Raw genomic sequence first — 11034 nt, 5'->3', positions numbered from 1 at the left:
ATGTGCCTGATTGCACGTACTCCCTCTTCACCAAAATCACATATATACTGACTTCCCCCCTACCTCTTCAGAGCAGTTTCTCAGAACTATCTGAAATGCTGTCTCCCGGGCTACAGCCCTCATTTTGTCCCAAGTAAAACTTAGCTCTCAACTCTCACATTGTGCATTTTTTTTAAGTCGACAAAACCAAGATGCCCACTGTGTGACCCAGATCCAGGGACTGAGTGGCCTTTACAGACTGCTAGTCCCAGCCACTCCCTACAGATGAGGAAACGGCAGCCAGACTGCCTGCTGGCTCTACTTTGCAATACACGTTTGTTTGACTGCACATCCTGGCCTTCCCGACCTCTCCTCATGGGAACTGAACTTCAGATGAAAGCTGATGCAGCTACCCACTTAGGAAGAACCCATTTATACCTCCCTCGGGGTCCTAGGGCCCACCTCAGACTATCCAGAAACTTCTAGGGCCAACTCTGGAGGGTGACCCAGACATAGAGCCTGGAATAAACCCAAGGCCCTAGGTAGAGCGGCCAGCTAGTTGTGCCTGCTAGGATACCAGAGGACAAGGCATCAGTCCTTGGCCTTCTGCTTTTTGTTGTTTAATAACCTTCATTTGGGTGCAGTGGATTTGTCAGTTGTCACTGTGGCTTATCTGCCTTCTCTCTGGCAAGGTTGCTTTCTTTGGCTTCAAGGGAAAAGGGATTCATGGATGTCAGTGGAGGCTTGGTTCCAGTGAACAGAGGAGGCAGTCTTACTGGAATGAAAGTTAATAAAGCTCGCAACACCTAGGAAAAGACCTGAAAATCACTTTCCACCCGAGATGGGGTGGAGGGGAAAGTCAGTAATGTATCTATAATTCCATTTACAAATTCAGAGCGCAAAAAAAAAGTCTGGGCCACATGAGATCCAGAGTTTTGCTTTATTAGACGTCTGTGAAGAGTTTGCAGATACAGTCAAATTGTGAATTGCTGCCAAGTTCTGTGAAGTTTGAATTTATAGTGAACAAGACCCCAGTGGCTGTTATTTTAGAATATATTTCCATATTCCAAGCAGATAAGAGATATGATGTTATGGCCAACAACTTTTATACTAGTCATCCACTTCAGCCATTTCCCAGCATAAATATGCAGCTTAATCACAGCTATTTCATCTCTACAATGTGTGATTCGATCTTCAGCTAATAATGCATTTTGACTCCTGTTTATATAGGTGCATGCGATTCTTTGCCACCCTGGCAATTAACCAGACCTGGACTCTAAAAGCTAAACTTGATCTACGTAACATTCTAGGGGTAGGGCAGGCTCTGGAATCTGGATTCATCTTAGCCATCGGTCTGCAGAAATGCTTGTATGTTTCCTCTTTCCTCTCTTGTCCATCTGACATTCTTGTCTGACATTCAACATTTATTAATGCTTGCTTGCTGTGTACAGAAAGGGAAGTTACAAAGGAAACCCTTTGACAGTTCTGCTTCCAAGAAACTTAAACCTCAGATAATATGCTAGGGACAACGGAGTAATGGGTTAAGACAACAGGCCTTTTAGAAACTTTCTAAGATTAGAAAATGTGTCCAAGTAAACCTATCCAGTGTTCTTACTCTAGAATATTTCTGTGGGGGGGAAGGGGAGAAGGGGTGGATTTGAGGATTCCCTCTAAGAAGTCTGACTATCAGGGCTGCACCTCTGGGGCAGAAGAGAATCCAGTAAAATTATCACCCCCTCTCCATTATCTTTTTGCCAACATTGCAAATTTCAACCATTTCATTTAAGAGAAATAGTAGACAAGGAGACATCCTTAATGCAAGATGGGAAAGGCCTTACATTAGCCAAGAAAAGGACTTGACTCTATTACTCACACCTACACTTAATCCAGTAGCAAAGCTGGACGTGTGTACCACCTGATTCCTTCCTTTGATTCTGGTGTCCTGAAAACAGCCCACTTTGCCTTCAGAGTGACTGCTTCGCCCCACAAGGAGACGCTGACAACCCTGCAGAGACACAGAGTTTTCGGAGGCTTTTCTGCACAGTGACATGGCTTACAGAACCAGAACGTTCAGCTCTCAAAGACAGTTCAGGAGAATCGATACATTATTATGCACCTTTAAATATAAACTGTGAACCTTTGGGAAGGATGTGTGTGTAGAAAGGTCTGATGGAGCTGTCAATCCAGCCGGTCTATTTCGTAGAGGATTCTGACCCTAGGCACCTCTGTCTGTTGCTCAGTCTGCACACACAGTCCATAGCTTAGCATCAGTACAAATCAATGTCTAGTAAGCACAGTTAAGAAATGAAACCATGGAAACTTAAAGGCAGCAATGTCATCAACAAAATTCAAAGAGCATTTTCCCTTTTTTTTTTAACAAGAGCACATTGTAGAAATCAAGATTCTGTACAATTTTCAAATATTATACGTACATAAAATTATATTACTTATAACTAAATGGAAAAGTCTTGTTTGTAGAGTATGGCTGGCAACACCAAAGAAAGACCCATAACATTTAGCTTTTGAAGCCGAGCAGGCAGCAAGAGAACCCTAGAGCACACATTTGTGTCTCGATGCGAAACCCCCCCCCCCCGCTACTAAGTACGTGACTAGCATTCTCTAGTTCTGTGGTTTGTTAGTGTTTCACATTCTAGTAGGGAATTCTGCAGCAAGCGATGTGAAAAAGAAGACACTTAGAATGAAGTTGGAAATGCTACTTAAAATCTGCATATGATAATGGGCTGTGATAAAGGGTTTGAATCCAAGTTGCATTTAAAGTTAGTAGCTGAGTCATCCATCCTCCCCTCATTCATTATGCATGCCTCTGGTGACTTAAAATCGAATTAACTCCAGCAGGTGGAAAAGACAGCTTTGAACAGATCACATGGGCTGAGTCAGGTTCTTGATTCTTTTCCTCAGTTGGCTCCTGAATGTTGAAGACTGGCTTTGCAAGTGGGGAAGGATGGAGAGCGGGCACACACACCAGTTGGTTCCTCAGCCCCATTCTTAGGCTGCCTTTCTTCCCATCATTTTCCTCCCCAGGCCCTTCCTGTGAAGGTTTAAAGTGCCATCCCCAAGCCAGCTGGAGCTCCAGCCCCACTCACAAGAGGGCAACATGTGGGATTGTGGTTCTTCACTTGTAGACTCACTCCCTAAGGGAACCCAACTGGAAGCTGCAGGCTCTGGTCTGTGCCCCAGCTTTCCAAAACCCTAAAGTTAGGAGTTTTCAAATTCCAATTGAACCACAGTCCCCTGTGGCATTTACTAAAAATTGCAGATTCTGGTTCCCCTCTCCAAGACTTGAGTTCCTAAAAGGGACCGAATCCAGGAACCTGGTTTTCAGAAGCACCCAGGCAGTTCTTGCGCGGGAGATACACAGATCTGCTTTGCAAAAAAACCCAGCTTCATTCACCAAGTACAGATCTCTGAATGCCTTTGGATAGAATCTTCAGTTCTAGTTTTAAAACTGAAGATTTTAATGAAACATTTCGTTTAACAGATTCTCTGCCCATGTATCACCAATGTATTCTTTTCAAAATGTGGAAATAAATGGCCAAATCTCTTAGGGAGATGAGGGCAAGCAGGGAGGAGGGAGTTCGTTTAAAATACGTGTGCCTGTCAAGGGGAGGGGCTGTTCCGGACTCCCGGGCTTGGTGGTGTGAACAAGGCAAACTGCAACTTCATTTTCTCACACAGAATCCTACTAAGGTTAACTCAGATTACTTATGAATTCAGAAATCAGGATTGGGCCTTTGGGGAGTTCTAGCACAGCATATAATTTGGGATATGTCACTAGCTCAATATCCATTTCCCTCGAAGCAAATTTTTACCTGCTGAAAAGTTGAGGTGTCAGCTCTCCTACTCACAAATCCTAGTGGATTAGCTGAAGCTACAGTTATTCTTCACTAAACCTTTTTGGAATTTAAATGATGAGAACCTAAAATAGCGCCCAGTGTAGGCAGTCTTCTCTCACCAGCTAAAAACCCTCCCAAGTTCCCAGTGAATCATCACTGTTAATCACACCATGATGAAAAGAAATTAACTGCAGATGGATGGCATTTTATATCGACTGCCATCCAAGATATGTAAAAAAAGAAAAGTCCCAAGAGAGATGAAGAATCTCCTCCTGGCTCAAAGATCTTATTTCAAATCTGGAAGGATCGCGACAGGGCATCCTAAGTTCTACATAAGGGAGATCTCTTCGACCCAAGCCCGATCACTGCTGCAGAAATGTACTGATTCCCTTGTGGGGCGGCGCTGGGGTTGGGGGGCAGGTTTCACCACTTCGTACCTATGAAAACTAGCTGTTTTGGATCCGCAAATTCCTTACTTCCCAACCTCCATCTGCACTGCCAACAGTTTTTCTGACTCCAGTGTGCCCTCAAAAATCCCTAACTATTTCTAGCCCTGGCTGTTCTCATCTGCCCTGCTGAGATTCAGACGGGTGATGGCTAGGGTCAAGGGCAGGAAAGAACAGTCAGGGTTGAGGTCAGCGGATGCAGGTGAGCTGAGTCCAAGGGGACAGGCGGCGGGGAGGGCCAGTTAGTAATTCAAGAAGTCGATCCCAACCTTGACACTCTTGGAGGTGGCTATATCAACGGCCGTGGCCTTGATCTCGGTGTCCCCGAACTGCATGAGGGTCTGGATCTCCCTGCGGGTGGGCACGGCAGTGCCGCTGGCCCCCGTGAGATCGAGGCGCAGCGTGCCGCACTTCTTCACCCCGGGGTCGGTGATGAAGCTCACGTTGTCGAGCTCAGAGCTATAGATGTTGATGACGATGACCAGCTGGGAGGGCTTGGCCGGGGTGTAGCTGCGCTTGACCAGCTCGCCCAGGGCCACGGACTGGTCAGCGGAGATGAACTTGTCGAAGACGTCAGTGCACCAGCGAGTGCCATCCTTCACCAGCAGCTTCTCGGGCGGGTGTTTGCCCTCCACATAGCGGTTCAGCACCCCAACCCCATAGGTGAGTGGGGACCGGCGCACCTTGATGACAGCGGGGTCCAGGCCGAAGAGGACGGCGCCCTTGAGGATGGTGAGGCCCACGTCCTGGGGGATGATGATACGGCACTTGTCACTGAAGGCAGCCTGCACCGCCTGCTGCAGGAGGGGCGCCTCGGCGAAGCCGCCCACCAGGAAGAGGAACTTGACCGTGGACACCTCCGGCTTCTGAAACAGGTCCCCTGAAAGGGAAAAGGAAGGGACAGAGACCGTCACCAAAAGCCGGGGGTGGGGGGCTTCCCTGGTGGCGCAGTGGTTGAGAGTCCACCTGCCGATGCGGGGGACACGGGTTCGTGTCCCGGTCCGGGAAGATCCCACATGCCGCGGAGCGGCTGGGCCCGTGAGCCATGGCCACTGGGCCTGCACGTCCGGAGCCTGTGCTCCGCAACGGGAGAGGCCACAACAGCGAGAGGCCCGCGTACCACAAGAAAAACAGAACAAAACAAAACAAAACCAGGGGGGATTGGGTGGCCTGAGAATGTGGAGAATGGACAAAGCCGCTTGGGCCAGCTGGAGGACAGGCTTAGTCTGACTTTGTTGAATGGAATATATTTGTAGAGCCAATCTTTTAAAGAAAGGAGGGCTTTGTACATCAGTATGCTCAGGAATAAAAACCAAAGCTACTGCTAAGTAGAAACCCGTTTTAATAGCTAGACAGTGATCAGTTTACATAGTTCTTTGTTACACATAAATGAATACCCCTTGCCCTCTCCAAACCTGCAGTTCTGTTAAGGCAGGCCGTTATCAATATTATTCTTTGGTTTTCATAAAATTCCCATCCCACCTCTAGGAGTTCTGACCGTGTAGCTGCAGGGTGGGAAGCGTGGAGAGCCTGGATACTGAAAGAGGCCCCTGGTGAGTCTACTGTGTGTCCCTGGGCGAGGGCCCCTGAGGGAGCAAGTTAACTGCACGGCCAGATTCTGTTTGCTCTCTTGTGGGAGGCCCTTCTTTGGTTTACACAACAGTTCCTCCTTCCTGGCAGAGGTTGTGGTTTCTAATTTGTTCTGATACAGCAAAGACCATCCGTTCCCTAAGGCCTGTCACTCAATGATAATATTGCTTTAGATCTCCCGGCTCTCTGACTTTTGAAGCCAAATGGAAGCCCAAGTGAGAACAGGCTCTGGGCTGCTTTGCAGTACCTGAGGTGAGAGATCCACAGCCAGTGCCCAGCAACCACCCTCATGCATGCCCAGGCCCTGCCCACTCCTGCCGGGGCCCTGGCCTGCGGCTCCAGGACCGAGACCCCCTGCCATCCGGACTTCACATCTCACTGGTTGGTGACACTAGAAACATCAGTCCCCATTCCTGGCTCTGCCCCACTGAGTGGCCGAGCCCTGGCTGATCACTTACGGAGATGCTCGATGATGCTATCAATGGTCGGCTTAAAAAGGGCGTTCATGGCATCTGGACTCATCCTCAGCATCCCCTGTGAGGACCACTTCACGAAATCCACACTGTGGAGGCGTGGCGGAGAGAGAATGAGCGGTGAGTGTGTAAGGGAGATACCCAGGCTAACCTGCGTAGCCATGGGCCCTGGTAGAATGGCTGTCACGTCCAAGGGGGCCGAAGGGGGCTTGAAAGTCCAAAGAGCCCTTAGAAATACACTAAACCGCCAGGACCCAGACTCTTAGAAGCTTCAAAGCTAAGGCATAACCTCTTTGGTTTCTCTTTGCTTTTGCCTGTGGCCAACATTCCCCTGAGACAGTGGAAGCCAAAGTCTAGTGCAGAAGGCAGGGTGGTAAATAATTCAACAAGTATTTACCCAGCACCTACTACCTATGCATCAGGTTCTGTTGTAGACACTGGGGATAAAGCAGGGCCCCAAACAGACAAACTTCCCTGATTTCACGCAGCTTATCTCTTTCGTGTATAATCATAGCTGACACAGAGATAGTATTTTCCAGGTCTCAGGCATCGTGCTAAGCATATATGAATACATTTCATCCTCACAATAACCCTTTGAGGTAAGTGGAATTATCATGCCCATTTTCCAGGTGAAAAAACTAAGGAACAAAAAAGTTGAGTCACTTGCCCAAGGCCACACAGCAAGTGTGTCGGATTGGAACTCAGAGTCCACACCACCTTCCCCCTCCCCATGAACACAATCTACCCCCTAGACTGTCCTGAGCCAAACACGAGCCCAGCTCACTTGCTCTTCCTCAAGGCGTGCTCCACACTGTGCCCACGGAACTTCTTGTAGTAGTCAATGAAGGAGAAAGGCAGGGTGATATTCAGAGGGTTAGTTCGGTCCGGGGCAGCTGCCCTTTTGCGAGACTCAAATGCAATCATTAAGTCAACCCAGGCCGCAGGACGCTTGATTTTGAATTGCTCAATAAAATCCTCTCCGAATATTTTACACAGAAGCTTTTCAAATTCATAATCTACTCCTAGAGATCCATAGGGTCCACCTGAGTCAAGAACAAAATGGGAGACCACTATGTTAAAAACGGTCAGAAATGGAATCCGGAGTCTGAGAAGCAGCCTACCCTGGGTTCTGGGTTCTGCTCAAAGACAGCAGCACAAACTTGGACCCACTTAGCCAGCAGACCGCAGCTATGCGTTTTTACTTACACTTTAAAACCCTCAGGTTCTTCTCATTCCACATGGAGAAACTTTCCTACAGAAATCACTCGTCAACAATCTGTTTAAAATCAATTACATTTTAAATAAAATCAATACATTTAACTAACTAGGGGCATCATGGTCTTCCCACCCAAGAAATCCAAGGACAGTGTCTGGAAAACCAGCAGACCTTGCTTAGTCCCTGTGATCTACTAATTACTCATCCCCACCCCACCAAGAAGAAGAGAATGTTCTTTGGTTTGATGATCTTGATCCAAGACCAGGCATCGTGGGACCTCCCTAGAAAGCTTAACCAAATCACAGGTGACGATCATGGCCAGGATCTGAAACAGGCTCACTTTATGCCCAAGCCCAAGTTATGGTGGTTTGTGTTTTAAAGGCCATTTAACTGCATTTTGCTCTCTGGTCTCATGCATCTGTATCCTCTACTGCCTGTGATTCCACATGCTGGTGGCACTGAAAGAATGAGATACTGAGAGAAATCTGAAATGGGTGAAACAGCTCAGGTATGAGAAAATTAGCCATTTTTCTCATTTTCTCAGGCTTACCTGTTGCTTTGTACAGTTCTTTAAGGTGTCCCTCCGGTAACCGTATCTGATGGACTGTCAGGTCTACGGTGCCACCGCCACTGTCCACTACCACATACTTGTCACCTGGTACAAAAACAGCCAACCTTTAGATAGACCACTTGTCCATCATGTCCTGGAACAAGCTGGCAGGATGACTTGCTGTACCCAGCTAAGCGCCAACAACACTCATTAGTACAATAGTTTTGCTAATTAGCCACACAGTGAGTTATTCATGACTAAAGAGATGATAGTGTCTGCCCAGAAGTGCCGGTTAGCATGGATGATGAACCCAGATGAGTGAATCTTTAGGACTAAGGCATTCAGGTCATGCGCTGCTGCATACCTGGCACGTGTGGACCACTTCCTGCCAAGTTAATAGCACCATCAAATGACCTGCTGTTTAGCACAAGACTCACTCTGGAACTGGTGAGTTCCAATTCCTACTTTTCTTCTGAAGAACCTATACGGTTTTAGAACATGCAAAATGACAGCTCCAAAAAGAGCTCTCCCTGGGTGAGTGGTCTGTAAAACCAACTGATTTGGAACTTTTTCCAAAAGTACAAAAGGAACAAATAGAAATGCATTTTTGCCAGCAGCCCCCCCCCCCACACACACACACAATCCAGCAGGGGCAAAGGACATTTAAGGATGCTACCTTCCTCCAGCTCGGACCAGATTTCTCCTATGACGTTCTCCACCAAAAAGGTTCGACTCTGCCGATTACGTCGTACGTGTTCCTTAGCTAGTGGCCAACAGAAAGAAAATAACAACGGGTAAGAAAACATGAAAGAGCTGGCAGTCACCTGCAGTCAGTGGAGGTAAAAGAGCATGGGAGGTTTAGGAACAGAACATTTGGTGATCCTTGATCAGAATGATTACATAAATGCAACATAGGGAATGACAAAGTCAGCTCTTCCAGAGCAAGTAGCTATTTCCACCAGCCTTCATCTATTCATCTGCCTGGCAGCTTTGGCCAGTGACTTGCTGAAACGCTCACCCTGATGAGATTCCCTTCCTCCAGGGACACTTTCAGGGGAATGTGAATAAAATAGGCCAATTTCCTGGCTTTGTTGCCCCAGTGAGGAGGCTGTCTGCCAAGCAGACTTCAGTGCGCTTGGTTAAATAATTTCACATCAAGCAGCTTTGTCTGATACAAGGAATGCGGGGTATGTTTTCCTAATCTGGGTCCTGGATAAACGGCCAGGAGCCCTTTCCAGACCCCGTTGAAGTCGACATGCTCTTCAGCCACAAGGTGGCGCTTCAGCCGCAAGGTGGCACGGCTGAACCTAGAAAAGTCGGCGCTGCCTTTTTCCTGCACACCCGGGGACAACCTGGGGGTGGCTCGGGGTACTCAGTGGCTGTGACTCGCATGGGTATTTCATCTCCCGCAGGCCTCCTGACAGCCCCGTGAGGCGGACAGGCACAAATCATATCGCCCTGTGTTCAGACGAGGAAACCAGGTCAGGGAGGTCAAGGGACTTGCAGTTCCCACGACTGTCTTGCAGCCTGAAATGAAGCCTCAGACCACGGACCCCCTCTGCCTTTGAGATTTAACAATTTAGAGTGGAGTCTGAAAAAGCAGAATACGAATGTTAAGAGGTGGGAAAGGTGCTGTGAGAGGGAGCCTGGGAAGCAGCAGAGCACAGGCAAGATGGGAATTTGGGCGAATCGCTTAACGTCTCTCACAGGCAGAGCAGGGACCAGCCGTCTGATTTATCCTCAGCACCCACTGTGACACCAGGCGCACAGCAGGTGATAAGGAAGGCAAACCACCAAGTATGAGACTGGGAACCCAACACATGATCACTACCGTGAACAATTGAGAGCAATCCTGGTTTTACAGACGAAGGCTCTGTCCCCACTCTGCAGTCCCATCCCACAAGTGTCCTCCCGACCCAATTTTTTAGTCCCGAAGCCCTACAAATCCATCTATTGCTGGTTATCCAATAAAGAACCCTTGACCCTCCAGCCTCCTTCAGCAAGGAGCACGGTGTTTGCAAAACATCTTCTCTGGGGATTAGAATGGCAAACATCGGGCCAGCCTTAAGTTCCTCAGGCTCTGGTTTACAGCGGAGAGGCCGCCCCCCCACCCCACCATTAAAGAGTTCCCGCGGGCCTGGGAGGGATCTCCAACCTCCGGGCTTCTCTGCTGTTCCCAACACCGGGTCCAGATGAACTTATATTGCACACCTTGTAGTGGGCATTGGTTTTCTAAAACAATCTAGGTGACTAACGAAAATGGCATCCATAAAAAACGGCCTAGTGAGGCGAATAAAACATGTTCTAAGCTTCAAAAAATGATCTAATTTTTCGGGCAAATTAAGCCCAAGATTGTGAAAAATGTAGCCTTTTCTAATCTCATTAAGTCTTTTTGGAGTAAAATAACACCAACAGCAAACCCTGCAGTGCTGGGGGCAGAGTGCCAGCTCTGGTCTCCTCAGTGGTGGCCACTGGGCAGGGAGGAGCATCGGAGGGCAGCAAACAGCCAGGGGGTCTCGGGGTGTTAATGCCATCCTGGGTATCCCGGATTAAATGCTCTGCCAGGCCTCGGCACATAGCAAGCACCCCGTCCTTCCGGGAGACAGGTTCCCACCGTAAAGCAAGGCTGAGACAGAGCCCCTGTCTCACTGCCCCTCTGAGGGATGGTGGCCAACAATTTGAGGATTTCAAAAACCAGACACCCCTCTGAGCACAGGAAACAACAGTAAATCCCACAAGGCACAGCACACAGACACAGGGCAGTGTGAGGGTAGGTAGGATATGTTACAGAAAGGGAACCAAAAACTGAGCTTTTGGGGAAGGCAAGCATTCAAAAAAAGTTCCCCCTCAAATGTGAATGTTATACTTAAGAAGTGTCAAGGAATGCTGTGTTGAATTAGCTAATTCTGACATGAGCTGCTGTTCA

The 11034-nt window shown here is 48.1% G+C and overlaps 1 protein-coding gene across 1 annotated transcript in view; it reads right to left on the bottom strand.

Moving 5' to 3' along the window:
• Window positions 1-900: 900 nt before the first annotated feature.
• Window positions 901-11034, bottom strand: part of HSPA12A (heat shock protein family A (Hsp70) member 12A) — a 70795-nt gene continuing 60661 nt past the window's right edge. The window contains exons 8-12 of the mRNA XM_081243755.1: window positions 8785-8871; window positions 8109-8213; window positions 7127-7385; window positions 6328-6431; window positions 901-5159 (exon numbers count right to left, since the gene is read on the bottom strand). Of these exons, the coding sequence (XP_081099881.1) occupies window positions 4522-5159; window positions 6328-6431; window positions 7127-7385; window positions 8109-8213; window positions 8785-8871 (1193 nt within the window). The 3' untranslated portion in view covers window positions 901-4521. The remainder of the gene's footprint in view (window positions 5160-6327; window positions 6432-7126; window positions 7386-8108; window positions 8214-8784; window positions 8872-11034) is intronic.

This window comes from Mesoplodon bidens, assembly GCF_964165515.1.
Source record: "Mesoplodon bidens genome assembly, chromosome: 1".
NCBI lineage: Eukaryota > Metazoa > Chordata > Mammalia > Artiodactyla > Ziphiidae > Mesoplodon > Mesoplodon bidens.
This window is presented reverse-complemented; position numbering and strand designations above follow the sequence as displayed.